This window comes from Lepisosteus oculatus, chromosome 2, assembly GCF_040954835.1.
Source record: "Lepisosteus oculatus isolate fLepOcu1 chromosome 2, fLepOcu1.hap2, whole genome shotgun sequence".
Taxonomy (NCBI): Eukaryota; Metazoa; Chordata; class Actinopteri; order Semionotiformes; family Lepisosteidae; genus Lepisosteus; species Lepisosteus oculatus.
In genome coordinates, this window is record NC_090697.1 from 58,706,121 (window position 1) to 58,721,920 (window position 15,800).

Sequence of the window (15,800 nt, forward strand, 5' to 3'; positions counted from 1 at the left end):
TTCTCAAAGCCTCTCTCATGTTGTCACATGATGGAGTTACTCTGATGTCTTAGGTTTTGCCAGAAATATTTAATGGGATTTTTAGATTTGCTGAATGCAGGAAAACTGTCTTTTTTAAAATTACAGCTGCCTCAAATGAACCTCAAATTAGAGACAGACTTTCTAGATGAGTGATATCTGGTGAAAAGGATAGCTATTTTACGTACTGTATAAAGGGGAACCACAATGCTATTTTTTTTATTTTGGGGTTGGAAAGAATCGTCTGAGTGCATTTCAAACTGCAATAAAAGTAAAATGTACACAGTAACTTCTCAAACCTCCAATTGACATCACAAAATTAATTACATTTCCAGTTATCCTGTTTGTGCAGTGTCATGTTCTCTAATTCAGTGCTGTGTGCAGCCCTATGACATTGTAAACAAGCAGGCTTGTGTATAGAGCTGGGCAATATGGCCAAAAACATTATCACGATAAACATTTTCATATCAGTCAATATCGATATTTATCACGATAAATGTCAAATCATTATTTCTTTCAAGTTTAAAGGCAGATTTTTTCTCCTGAGTGAAAGTTGAAGAAACCAGACAGTTAATTGGTAAATTAAACAACTCTTTGAGATGGTCATTGGCAGCACTACATTTGCTTCAGTGTCGCTCATCTCTCCATTCTAACTACAATCTTGTCAGCCACCACCGTGTGGGTAAACAACACCACGTTAGCTGCCCGGTCTGCAACAAGCACGCGCACTCGCTCAGTATTTTGTGCGCATGCGCATATCATGTGCAAAGCATAAACATATATATTGAACATTTATTGAACTTTTGTTAAAATTATATTGAGAAAAATTATATCGCGATAATTATCGTTATCAAATTATCGTCCAGCACTACTTGTGGATACATCTATTTTAATCCAATGGAAATATTGTTTGATTTTGACTATTTTGTAGACAAACACTACTACACTAGTAACTCTGCATGCAGATTATGTTGGAACATTTGTGCATTGAAATGTCTGTTGCAAAACCTTTATTTATTCACTTGTACATTATATTACATCAGTCATTACAATGACTAGTGAGCAGGAAAGGCAGCATGTTGTCGGAATTTGTGGGAACTTTTTTCAAGTTGGAGACAACGCAGCAACTTACAGTAGTTTCACTAGACATGATTTTGTGCTTATTTTGAAATTAGTATTTGTTTCTGTAATGTCAATGAATTGATTTTGTTACCGAGGTTTAATAACCAGCCCGAGAAATTGATACTACAGTTCCCCTTTAACTGGGTGGGACACGCGTCTTGTGGGGTCCGCCTCCGTGGTGCTGGCTGCAACACCCCCTAAATCCTTTCCTGTCATTTGTATGGTTCTACTATGGGGGGTGGAGGCTTGTAGTGCATAGCTTTCTGATTCTTAATTAGGAGCTGTTTTTAGAGTGTTTCTTTGGCGACATGGAGGGAGGGGGAAGAATTTAGTGCTCTTTTTTTGAAAATTTACAGCTAATGTAAGCTGGTTCACAGAATAAATGCTTATCATAGTTATTTTGTAAAATAAGTAGATTATTATTACTTGAGCCAAATTTATCAGGGAAACAATTGTCAGTATTTGCAAATAGTGGTGTGTTTAAAGAACTGTGTGCATTACCCGGCATTTTTAAGTGTTTGTCTTAAGAATGTTTGAAGACATATTGGAGACAGAAGGTTGAGCTGTGTAGCAGCTGTTTTGGCAAGAGGGAAGTCCCAACTTAAATCTAGTATTTATGAGTGCTGAACATCCGGTTTTATTTTTCTCAGTGTATGGATACCATAACTGGAAACTAATTTAAAAATAGTTGGGTTGTAGTTGCATTCAACTTGAAAGGAGAAGTCTGCTTCACAAGCAGTTATGATGGGTTGATACAGTTGTATTGAAGAGAACTTCAAGCTGTAAATCCAGCTTTGTGGAATGATGAGAAAAGTGGGGGGGAAAGGGGCTCATTTTCAGTTGGTGTACCAACATACAGCCCGACATAGTGATGGACTGATTTTAGTATTACTGGAAGAGCATGAGTTAGAGGCATTATTAAATGGTACTATAGTTCCAGATACAGGGTAGTTTTATTGCTGAGGAGACATCGAAGATTTAATTAGCAAACACTTTTGGCTTGTGCTAACTTTGAAACTCTTATTTATAATAATAATAAGAATTAATAATAATTGCTTATACTTATATAGCGCTTTTCTGGACACTCCACTCAAAGTGCTTTACAGGTAATGGGGACTCCCCTCCACCACCACCAATGTGCAGCATCCACCTGGATGATGTGACAGCAGCCTTAGTGCGCAGAACACTCACCACACATCGGCTATTGGTGGGGAGGAGAGCAGAGTAATGTAGCCAATTCATAGAAATTCATATTTAAAGACTGATTATGAATTTTCTGTTTTAACTAGAAAGTTTGTTAAATGGGAGTAATCAGTCTTGTTTTGTGGCTTTGATTTCACCTACATTTCAGCAAAGAATCCCTCTAATCTTGTTTGGAGTAGCCTTTCAGAGTTTTGTTTCTTTTGCTTATTGACATGGCATTGTGGAAGCTGTAGTCTTGGTTAAGCTCCTCTTGTCAAAATTGATTCCTTTTTAAGGTCTCATGAGTGCTCCTCCAAAGCTGTATAAATAATTTAATATCACTCATCTGTTTCTTGGGGTTTTAAGATTATTTCTTTACATGTTGAAGCTCCGTTTTTGAATAATTTATACATATTCCAATACATCTATGTCAAACAGAATACGTAGATTTGCTGACATCACCAAAATCTCCTGCTCTGAAATTCGAATGAATGATTTTTTACTTTTTCCCTTCACTTATAGTGTAAACGGACAATGGAAAGCTGTCTGTAACATGAGTTATGCATGATTTATACTGTTCTCATGCACTGCATATGTTCTATTGTACCTGCCTTTTTACACACCTGAATGAACATGCATAATTCATGGTATGTTTTTGTCTCATGTATTAACTGAAGTTTTTTTGAAGAAGCAAAATTACTATTCAGAAGCTTAACTGCCTAACTGGTTGTGAGATTTTCAGAGTGCAGCATTTTACTTAAAGACTGCAGTAATTTTCTTCAATTGGCAACCTTCTAAGTCTCCTTAAACAAATTTAATGAATGACTGTGTGAAAACTTGCACTAAGCAGTGAAACTATGTGTAGTGCTGAGGCAGCCGGCAGCATTGTGGTGCAGTATAAGGTCATATTACACTGCATCCTGTGTAGATGTTTTTTCAAGGTGAGTACGTGGAGTCAAGGGTTGAAGGCAGGTGTCATTAGGTGTTTTTGGATTGAGAATTTGTATTGAAATAGTGCTGTCAGCGTTGAGTGATGAGTGCAATGTGATTTAATAATAGTCATCTTTAACAAACTGTTCCATTCAAGAATCCATACAAAAGCAGTCCAAAATATGCCACTGTGGAAGGACTGAGTTGGCTTGAGTCATATGTAAGTGTACACTGTTACTGAATTTTTGTGGCTATACTTGCATTCACTGCATACTTGTAAAAGTGCAAGTGAAGAACTAAATATTGGTAAAGTGTATTTGAATAACCCGGTGAATTGAAAAACCATGGCTAACGAAACATTAATAATCACTTCAAAATTCAAACATTTACTGGACGACTAAAAACATTCAAGGTTACTGCGTAAGTACAGAACATGAGCTGCTGCCTCAGCGGTGGAATTGCATGTTCTGTTTGCTGTTCTTTTAAGTTTCAAAATATGCTTGTGGAATGTTAATGCGGCAAATTAAATATACTTCATTTGCTAATCGGAGTTTTCCATTCAGAACAGTGACTGGATTTGTTATGGCCGTGTAAGGAAATTTGACTTTACGTACTAAATGTGGATCTATACTCACTGATTGCAGGAATGATAAACACCACAGAGGTTTAAGGATGGTGAAGAAGCCAAGTATATTGTAGGTATGGACAGGCAACAGTGAGATCTTCACTGGTGTGAGGCTTTGTATGAGGTTTCTCTTTTACACGAAGCTTTTAATAATTCAGGAGGCAGAAGATGAGATGAAAATAATCCTTAGTGGAGAATGCAGTTATTGAAACATGAACATAAAAAGAACTGATTACTCACAAGGGGATTTTAAAGGAGACAACTTATTACAAAATGGAAGGTTTATGGCTGCCTTATAAGAACTGAGGAGCCCCATTATCAGTAACCCTCCTATTCCAAAATCTGGCTCTCCAAAGCTAAATCAATAGATTGATTTTTGTTCCTGCCAGATTTGTAATTTTTCTCAAGTCCATAATGCTATAGTTGCAAGAAGAATAAAGAATTGTCCACTTTAAAGGTTCCCCCCCTTTAAAGCTTGTCATTAAGATTAATAGCTTAATATTGAAAATCAACTACAAAGGGTGCAGATTTTAAAGTGTGGGTAGATATAACAAAGTGTTATGTCAGGCAACCACTGAGTGATCACCCTACTTTTGAAATCATTGAAAGCTTGGCCTGTCTAGAAAAGACAATTTAATATGGAAAGAATAGCAGTGACTATTACCAGTAACCATGCTGAATAGTGCTTGTTGTTTTTTAAGAAACTGTTTACTTTGGGGGGGAAAAGGCTTGAATAATTGGAATTTGAGCTTATTTAAGATTATTACATGGTACATTTTTTTTCCATCCACTGCAAAGAAAATCTTGATGGATTAGAAAGCAAAATAAGCTTTTTTTACAAAACCGAATTCTTCCACTCCTGCAATAGAATGCTGTAAACCACCCCGCACATTAGTGTCTTTCTAATGATCTTTTAATATGTTTTTTCCTAATTAGAAAATCATGAGCTGCTAAAGCTTTTTATAATAGCTAATCCTCCCTAGTGTCTCCAAAGCACTGCAAGTCCTTTCAGTTTCATCAGCCTTAGACTACAATGACTTTTGATTAATGAGAAACAAGTGGTAGATGCATGAGGTCAGGAAATGTGTTTGTAGTCATCTGTCTAACAAAGGCTGGTTTGTCCATTGGGCTGAGGTGTCAGGAAGATTCATCCAGATGCCCTCCCCCTTTCCTCTCCCAGTGAATTCCATCATAGGCATGCATTGCATCAGCATTTTCCCAGTGTTCTTTAATCAAATGTTTGTAAATCACATGTTTCACTGAACTTACCGATTCAAGTTGTTTTACCTTTCTGGTTCGGTCGCTAAACATCTGCCGTAAGCACTTGATAATTTAATTTTGGGAAGGAAGTACAGCATAAGCTTTGGTAGTTGTTAGGAGCTCTTGCTACAGAATCAGTGCATAATAAGCTTTAGGCTGATAGTGGACCGAGGACTGGAAAGTGTTTGTTTGAGGCAGTGGTTGGAAGATTCTACATTCCTCTATTGACTGAGAAATCCCCTTAGTTCTTCTGTATATTTTTCTAGATGTCCATTTCGTTTATAGCCAAACTGCAGGTATTCAAGAGAAGTAAAAATCCAGTTACTGATGTGCAATGTGACGGCCATGTGTGTCTGGCACTGTAGAACCTAAGGCAGTGGATTCCCTTTTCTCTTTCTCAGCTTTATTTCTGTTTTTGGTGCGACATCAACGCTTTCTCCTTCTTTCCTGTATTCATTCAGCTGTGTAATGAGTTGTTACATTCAAGTGTTTATTTAAACTCATTAATGTTATATTAAATACCTTTACGTGTCATGTTTGCAAGTGATGTAATCAGATTGTGTTGCAAAAACTGACGTTCTGGAGGAAAATCTTGCGACCTCTACAAGGAAAAACATGCTTAATGAAAGTAATAGAACAGAGCATTGATCTGTACACAAAGCTAGTTGAGTTGTAACATTTCTTTTCCTTTTTTTTGTTCCACTAACTGAATGGTGGGGCAGTATACTGTACATCAAGTCCATCAAGGTGTTGAGTCCTTTCAGGAAGAGTTCAGTGTTTTGCCTCAAGAATGAAAAAGTACATGTATTGCTTTTTCTGACAAGGAAATGCAATTTACTTGCCCTTAAAGCCACAGTCAATTGTATGGAAAGGGTTGAAGCTATCATTGAAAGAATAACCAAGTCATTTAAAATACTTGTTTACCATTAAGGAAAGTTTTGTAGCTTTGTTAATTTTTCCTCCTGTTCTAAATATTTTGTCAATTACATCCCTTGCAGTAATATTATTAATATCACCCTGCAACTCACTACTGGCAACCCACTGAAGCTAAGCAGGTGTGAGCCTGGTCAGTACCTGGATGGGAGAACTACTGGGAAAAACTAAAGTTGCTGCTGGAAGAGGTGTTAGTGGGGCCAGCAGGGGGATCTCATCCAGCGGTCTGTGTGGGTCCTAATACGCCAGTATAGTGACGGGGACACTATACTGTAAAAAGACGCCGTCTTTCGGATGTGGGGTGACCATTCTGGTGCATTATGGCTGCCGTCGCATCATCCATGTGGATGCTGCACATTGGTGGTGGTTATTACCTGTAAAGCGCTTTGAGTGGAGTGTCCAGAAAAGAGCTATATAAGTGTAAGCAATTAGTTTTATGATAATAAGTTAATACAGAACAGTCTGTACAGTGGAACATTCAGGGCAATTTATCAATAAAACATTGATAGTAGTATCAATGTTTTAGTTTTTTTTTTTAATTGTTGTAGTTTGGGGATTAGCAGAATGTTTGAGGTTCCCAAGAAAAGTACCCTATATCAAGGGCATTCTCTGAATATTTGCATAGATTGTGTATCTGATTGGCTCACATGAACTCATCATAATGGTCAAAATGGTGAGCAAATAGTGGTACCATTGGACAACTCATGCTCAAGTAATGCTTTCAATTATTAAGTCAGTCATTACAGAACATCAATATTCAACAGTGACTGGAGCATCCCAAGTATGGTCATTAAGCCAGTGTTCAAATAAATAGGGAAAGTAAGTCTCATGTCAGTGTTAATAGTACAGTAAACAGGGAGAATAGAAATCACCTCAAAGGAGAGAGGAAGACTAGACGAAAAGTGATTGGATCATGAGAGAGAAACCTCCTTTTATAGAATAGAAATGTGCAATCACTTTTGATTTGATGCTTGATCTGTCTGGTACAGGTTTCACCAAAGAGTGAACATCACTTGGTCTAGTGATATGGGGGTGAACAATCCAGTTCTCCAACATAAATATCAAGGAAGCTGTTTTTGAGATCCTAACTTTTAAAGGTACCATACACCCTGCAGAAAAGTCTTCAGACTTGCAGCAAACGTCCCACTCTGATAAATTTTCATAATAAGCAGTTTTACTATGCACACTGTGATATTATATTGAATATGAGCAGCTACATTCAGTTCTGAGATGGGATGGGACTTTAAAAGAAAATATCTGCTGGAAAGTAGGCTATGTGGCGAATTTGTCAATTACAAAAAGCAAAACATTGCATTAAAAACTTAAGTTGGTCTCCCACCCAGAGTTACTTAAAAATTGCTACAGTAAAATTGCTTTGCAATATCCTTTGTTTTTCTTCACAACTACTTTTTTGTATTTTATGGGAAATTTAGAAAAAGCTCCAGGGATGGGGATTTTTAGTGATGATATGATGAATTCTGATACAGAAACGGCTTATGGTTAGAAAAAGTGTTAATCAGAGACAGCAAGACAAATGCAACCTTGGTTGGATAAATAGCATAAAACAATCTAAAGAGACTTAATTTTAGGTGTTACGTTTTAAGCATCGCTAGTGCAGTTGCATATTCCATCCCATGACAATACAGTACTTTCTGAAATACCTGTGATTACGTAAGAAGTTGCTTACCACAAAATTCCTTTTCCCATTTTTCTGCACTGAACAGCATTTCTAATTGTTTAAATCTAATTGCAAATTAAAGAAGAATGTTGATACAGAAGTTCATAAGAAGACAATCTTCCAGTGTAGTAGGAAGTATATTAAACCACAACATTATTGTATCTCGATTGATCATCTGAGTAAAATGTTGCAGCCTTTAAGAGAACTACTTCAAGAAACCTATTATTTCATTTGTTCTTATTGTCCTCTGTTCTGAATGACTCAATGTCCTTTGTTTGGTACTTAGATTTCCTATAGCATAATCATTAACTGCTTCCAGGAAATACTGTAGCTTTTCAGAGTGGGCTGGAAAGGGATATATATCAGTGGTATACTATACTGGGGAGGTACAATAAGGTGACTAGCAAAGAGATTTCAGATCATTTAATAAAGATTGATATTGGTTTGAGTGGGTGGTTAAATTGTACTCTTCCATGATGGAATTCGCAATTCTCCATCATCTCAGACATTTTTTGCACCAGCATGGGACAGAGGATTGCAGAATCATGGCCACTCTCTTCAGTCCATGCCTGCTATTGGAATCACTTGTTATTGGGACCAAATCTGTGATCCATAGCTCTTTGGAGACAAGTTCATCGAACAATGACATCAGTTTATGACAACAGTGCAAGTGCATAAGCATCCAGAAAGATTGATCATTGTTGTATGACAAGCTGACCATACTCTGGGCCAGTTCAGTACCATTAAGTCTAATTGGTCAGTTATTACATTGCTTGGGAAATCTTGTTATCTTAATTATATACAAGAAATTGAAGTTCCAGCCAGCAGTGTCTGGTCTATTTGGATTGATCTGTTCTCTGAAAGTGCTTTCCATTCCTGAGCCATTCGTGAGATTTCTTCAAAGCATTTTATTAAGATGATCTGAAGAAAAAATGATAAAGGTAAAACTTGTTTTACTGTACCTTTATGAATTTTAATAATTCTGACACTAATATTGAATGTTGCATTTAATCGGAAAAGTGAAAACTTCCTACAGTTCACTTCTATTACTGTCATGTGTTTTTCAATAAGCGGGCCTAACTGTTCATGCGAAAACGTTGAGGGAATATAATAAGCTGCACACCTACTGAAAACCCAAAGTATTAACAAGCCTCCTATTAGTAATGCGATATTAATGTAACACATACCTGAGCGACAGATTTGTGTAGCTATGAAGTAGAAAGTATCTATTTTCTGCTGCTTTGTTTTCTTGGAATCATTGTTTTTCATTTGTTTACTTCTCACTACAGTAGTAGAGTAAACTTGTGAAAATGAGCTATAAATGGTTATCCAGTCTGGAAAAATGTGTATAGTTAAGGGTCTAATTTTAGTAGCTAAAATGTGTATCCTTTCACTGACTTATTCTTCTAAGTCTTCTTATTTCTAAGTGAAATTATATTTCTCCTTTCTTTGACATTGAATGTATTGTTATTCGTTTTAGTTTTAATTTGCTGTCAAAACAATTAGTTCGACATTTAATTGCAGTTCAGGGAAGATTTTTTTTAACATTTAACAATAACATAATATTTTAGCACTTTCTGCTGCCAAAAATGAGAACGAAGGCCATTGAATGTGCTAAATACAGGTTTTGTCAGCTTTTATAATCATTTTAAATAATTTAGTTTAGAGCATGACTTGAATCTTCATCAGCTTGATCTGTTGCGACATACACGTGTCGGAAACAGCTAAGACCATAATCAGTGTCCATTTTTAACACCTACAGAAATTTGTAGATGCCAATAATGGGTGTTAGATGTTTAGCACCTTATTTGTAAAAAAAAAAAGTGCATAGACACATCTGTAAAATTGTTTCATTATATTGCTTTGTCAGAAAAAATATAAACCTCAAAACTATAAGTGAATTAAGTATTGATGGGAGTTTGTTTGCCTGTGTGTTTTTTTGCTTCGTGCTTAATTTTGCCCATTTTACTCCATGTTCCAAATCAATTATTGTATCTAGCCTTTGCCCGATTTAGTCCTTTCCTGAGAGATACCCTTTATCTTTGCAGGTGGTAATAAACTGTGCCATTCCCAAGGGGCTGAAATACAACCAGGCCACACAGACCTTCCACCAGTGGCGTGATGCCCGCCAGGTGTACGGTCTGAACTTTGGAAGCAAAGAGGATGCCAATGTATTTGCCAGTGCCATGATGCATGCCTTGGAAGTATTAAACTCTCAAGATACAGGTATGGGACCGAGTTGCAAAGTAGTTTATACTGAAGATCGCTGAAGAAAACCCCACTAGAGCAACATCACTTTTGTTTTGTGCTAGGCCTGGTTTCCTTGTTGCTCTTGTCTAGTCCATAAGTGCGCAACTCCAGCCTTAAGTGCCTGGTCCATAATCAACGAAGTGGCTTTGTTCCTGTCTACTTCCAACCTGAGCAATAGTGTCTTAAGAGAAGCTTTTGGAAAGGGCTGCTGCCTTTACATGCTTTCAAGAGGCTTTTGGCTAGATTACTTTAAAATACTTTCTGAATGAAATGCTTTGCTTCATGTTTTACGAATGAAACAAAAGAAATGGGAGATATTAAACGTAGTCACTGCCAGCTGTGCACAACATTGCTACAAGATAGATTAATCTTTACCATATTTGTGAAATTATTTGAATGATATAATTTCTAAAATGCCCATATTACTGTTACCCCGGAGTACCAGGGACTGCCCTTGTTTGAAAAAGAAAATGTAGATGTGCGGAGGAATGGAGTTACACCTTAATGCTGGTAAAACTGAGAAATTTGTTAGTGTTCTACAAGGATAAAATGACATTCCTGTGTAGCAGATCACGATGACATCATAAAAAGTATCAAAATGCAAGCCAAACATTAAGGGCTTCCAGTGTCAACTGAACATTAAATGAAGCAACATAGTGTCTTAATAAGGCAGTGGGCCACCACCAGCTGCCAGAACAGCTTCAGTATGCCTTGCCATAGATTTTACAAGTGATTGTACCTCTATTGGGGGGATGTAACACAATTCTTCTACAAGTAAGTTCATCATTTGGTGTTCAGTGTTCATAGTGTTCAGTTGGGTTGGAATCTGGTGACTGGGGCAGCTATGGCATATGGTTGACTTTGTTTTCATACTCATCAAGCCATTCGATGACCACCCATGCCCTGTGGATGGGGATATTGTTATCTTGGAAGATTCCATTCCCATCACAATAAAAATGTTTCACCAGAAAATGAACATGATCACTCAGAATGGCTTTGTATTCATTGGCATTTATTTTGCCCTGTAAAGGGAGGAGTGCACCTAACCCCACCAGGAAAATACAGGAAAATACCCCGCAACAGAACTGAGCTACCAGACCCATAGGAAATAGGCACTCAAGACTGTAGGCTTCTTTAGGTACATACATGTACTTGTCCACTTGTTGAGAACAGGGAGAAGGATGACTCATCTGACCATGACTTTTTTTTCCACTGCAGACCTTTGTACCACTTCACCCACAAAAGTGCATTTTTAGATGTAATAAGGGGTTTATCTGCAACCCCACCATAATATTCCTCTCTGTGAAGATCTCGATGGACTGTATTTGATTAAACTCCTTGCTCACACCTTAGATTGACATCTGCAGGTCAAGTCATTCAGAGTTGCGTGTCTGTTTTGCCTTGCATCTCGACCCACTGCACAGGCATCATGGTCAAGGAGTGCTTTCGTTCACAATTGCTCCTAGTTGATGACGGCTTTCCTTCAGATGTCCTTGCCAACATCACCTTAGCCACTTTTTCTCATGAAACATCAGCGTGTTGAGCAGTCTTTGTCCCTCCTGCCAAACCTGCCCCCAACAATCACCCCTCTCTCAAAATCACTGAGATTTCTTCTTCTTCCCAAATGGAGGCCGCGACTGGGCCTGCCCAACATTTTTATACATGATACTAAGCATGATGGGATGTTATTTGCTTAATTAACTCAAGAACCTGTGTGGAAGCACCTGCTTTCAATATACTTTTTATCCCTCATTCACCTTTATTTTGGCAGTTACCTGTTTGTCCAGACATATAATGTGATGCGCTTGTAGATCCCTCCTATACGTTTTGGATTTCGTTGCAGTGTGTTTCAGATGTTTAAAGTAGGAGCTAGAAGTAATAAGCTTGATAACTTTTATTTAAAGAGTATTCCCTGTTTGGACACAACAGTTATCTATATATCCTGTGAATATTAAACCTCATAGTTCTACGGTGATATAAGGACTACTTTCACTGATCCAGTTACCACTCATACTGACCCGCTTAACTAAATCAGTCCTTTTTGGGTCTTCCAGTGGAATCTGAACAGCTGAAAATGGGAACTTATTTTATCTATAAAATACAGCCCCTGTGAAAATGTTGTAGGCCACTTACTGGTTGTTTAGAAAAAAAAACGGAAATATGTGAACTCACTCACATTAACAGAAAAAATTCCAGGCTTATACTTTTACAAGTACAAGCTGTGATCCCCTTACTGAAATAACAAATATAAAAGACAGCTTTCCTTATTGAATAATGTCTTTGGCTCCCTCTTGTATTTCTTGGGTCATTGAAGGCAATGTGATAGAACCTAGTCACATGTTTGGAAAAGCATGAAGAAGTGAGTGGATATTAATTCGTTTTTCAAACTAGCACATTGAGAATTTTCTTTAATTCCTGACTACTGAAAACGTGACTTTTAATGATGCAGTCCCGGGCACATGCAGTAGTTAAAATGTGATTGTTGATAGTAGTGACCTTGCAGCTATTTGCTGATATGCAACCGTCCTGTACAGTATGTTGTTCTAAAAGGTTGGGAAACCTGAAGATCCTTTCAGTTGTTGTGCAAATACCTTGGCGGTTGCATAATGGTGACTGTGAGTGAATAAGTTCAAAATGCAAAAAAGTGTTCTCCATGTTGAACAAGACAGTCTTCAGGATCCTTTGTTCACAATCAGAAGTCATTTTGTTTTTCTCTTTCATTCTTGGCTGTATCAGCTGGTTACCACATTGTTGATTTTGTTCCCCAACAACTCCTGATTCTGTTATTTTCCTCTACGTCCTGACCTACATCAGTGTTATTGAATCTGCGAAATCGCAGGTGACATTTCTCATGTGAACCTGAGTTTGAATAGTGGGATTGAGGTTGAATTGTATGCAAAGCATTAGATTTTAATGGACAGGACAGCCCAGTTTAACCAGTAAAGTGCAGACTGAGTTCTGTAGTTTAGGCTTCGCTGTCACAAGTCTGTATTGTCACTAGCCAGTTGTGACAGCGTTTCCCTGAATTACAGTATTCAATTGGCTGAACTCCACAGGGATTAACTGGGCTTTAGGTTGGCAAGAGCTGCATGGTTTCTGTTAATGCTAAGTTTGCTGTAGGCACTGTAAGGGACAGTTTTAAAATTAACTTTGCATGTTTCTGAGGAATGCCAAGATTTTGAAGAAAACTAGTCTGCCTTAAAAAGTGGTTGCAATGTTTTTCCAGCATAATGCTGCAGTGCTACCACTAATATAGTACTTAAGGAACTTGAGGCATCTTGTGTCAGAGTTCCAAATAAATGGAAAAATCTGCTGACTGTTGCTTTCTACAGTACATAGTTACAGTTTACATTATTCTTGTTCCTCTGATAAAGTTATTATTAATACATTTGATTTTGACTAAAATGTTTTAGATGTATTTGTATAACACAAGAATTAACAAGGCGATGTTCTGTTCCAGTGGTTAAAGCATTTACCCCACCCATTATGAAAATGAGCAGCTGACATCAGCATCTTGGACAGCATTGGATACATTAAGGTTTTTGGGCATTGTGGCTGTGACTGATAAGTCAGGCATGCTACTGGGGGTTAGAGCTGTGAACTGTGCTTGGCATAGAGCGTGCTGTTCCAGCCAGGCTATAATTTTAACATTTAGTTTAACTTTTCTTTACTGAAAACAGATGAATCATTGTTCAAAAGATGTTATTTTTAGATGTGATTCATTCCAAAATCTTAGACGATGCATTTTTGGGCAACACAATCCTCAAAGACGGCATTTTCTAAGCCAAAGTAGATTGCATAACCTTGCTCTAATAACTGCATTTTATTGTGGAATACAATGATATTCACCTTTTACTTGATAATCCCTCTTTATTTGAACAACTGTAAAATTAATTGCACCCCATTGTTTATTCTCTCATTATCAATTGTAGTTAAGTTTTTTTACTACAATTTTTAGAAAACAGTTTTGTTCCTTACTTTAGTTGTCCTTTTCCCAAAAAGGAAAGTTTTGTATTTAAACCCCCTTTGATGGTCACACATTTTGTAAACAAGTTTGTAGTCACACTTACACATAAAAGTACTAATATAAAAAAAGTCACCATTTATGGGTGAACCCGTTTCAGGATACATAAATGTTTGTATTTGGGAAAGCGAGTTGATGATTTTACCCACTCTTTTCACCACACAGACAGTGACGATCCTTGATTTCATCCCAGTGAGCTCCAAAATTACACTTTCTCAAATGTATGAGTAGCATTTAAACCTTGATTGACCCATAACTGCACCCATAACTAGCAGTTGCCATTACTGATCTCATTCTTGAGGACGCTGACAATAGTTATGGTGGTGATGCTCTTGTGCTAATTTATCGGCTAATTTTTGTGGCATGAGAGAAGCAGGAAAATTTGAAGGAGGGCATTGAATGCAGCTCATTGTGTTCTCCACTTGGGGGAGAAAAATCATGTAATGACTTGTTTAATGTTGTCCTACCATTGTCTTCATTCAGTTTCTGGAATTTTTGCAGACTTGAAAAATGTGTTGTTTTTCCTCATGAATGAAGCCCAGACATCTATCCTGTGAATCATTTTGTTCTAAACTGTCTTGCATCCAACTCTTTGAAGGTTAGAGGAAACGCCTTCATACAGATAGCCCAAGAGCAAGATTCAAACGGAATCATGCAGATATTTAATGAGGGAAATGGTGATCTATGTGGGCATTTAAAAATATTGGTCTAACTTGACCCATGTGAGGTAGTCAACCTCCATATAGGGTGATAGATTTACATGTTTGCCTCCCATTTTATTATGCATTTCAAAATAAGTGGGTTTTCTGATGATGGGCTTTAAATTTACAGTTTTTACTAATTGTCCAGTATGTCCCTTAAATTGGCAGGCATGTTTTTTTGTGGCAAGTGTCTACCTGTTTACGCTATACTGCACCACAATTGCATTAACAGCATCTGATTTAACATGTGTCCCTTCTGCTGTGCTTCCCCGTTATAAGTACAAAAAACACATCTTGACCATGTAATTCCTTAACCGTTGGGTTAGGAGTAGGGTTTGACTGTAGTCTTCTAGACCCATTGTAGGGCAAAATAATTGCTGCTGAGAATTTGCTTTACTAACTGACTCAGAACACCGTCAGCCATGTCGGTGAGTTTTGAGACTGCTGTTTGATAATGGCACCACGTGAATTGCTTTTTTAGCTTTATCACCAAGCATGGTGTCAACCGGGTGTACTGCTGGCATTGTTTTTTTTTCCCTTGGTTATCGTATGAGGCTTTTTTTTTACCTTGCCATTCTAAAAGTTAAAGTATAATTCTGTAGAAGTCTTTATTGTCCTTTGTAGAAGGCAGTTTTTCCTTTCTTGCTGATTCTCTGACAATATCAGTTCGAAAAAAATCTTGGGGTTTGCCTTTGTACTTCTTACCTAGAAGTTTCCTTACCTAGAGTCTACACAAAAGGTGGTTTTAAACTGCTGTTTGAAAGCACTTAACCATGTAACACATACTGTGGCTGAGACAAACCAATGGCAGAAGTTCAAGTAAATTCAGTTTCAGTGTGTTTTTGTCACTTTGTAGGTTTTCATATACATCCTGTCTTTCTGTATTTTGCTTCACACGTAGAGGATGACGCACGCAGATTCAGTTGATTTTTTTAGCGTATTTCATTCATTTGTGATTCGTGTAACAGTTTGGGAACCACTGCTTTATCAGAATTAAAGACCAGAGGTATTGCATAGTCTGTTCACAGTAGTTCTATCTTTTAATATTTGTGATTTCTTTTGATGAACTTGTGTTTG

General features: G+C 37.4%; 1 protein-coding gene across 9 annotated transcripts in view; it reads left to right on the forward strand.

The window, feature by feature from the left end:
• The window catches only part of enah (ENAH actin regulator), a 156,747-nt gene that overhangs the window by 71,490 nt on the left and 69,457 nt on the right, over nucleotides 1-15,800 (forward strand). For all 9 annotated transcript variants that reach the window (XM_069179741.1, XM_069179735.1, XM_069179719.1 and 6 more), the window contains one exon: nucleotides 9,797-9,974. In XM_069179741.1, the coding sequence (XP_069035842.1) occupies nucleotides 9,797-9,974 (178 nt within the window). The remainder of the gene's footprint in view (nucleotides 1-9,796; nucleotides 9,975-15,800) is intronic.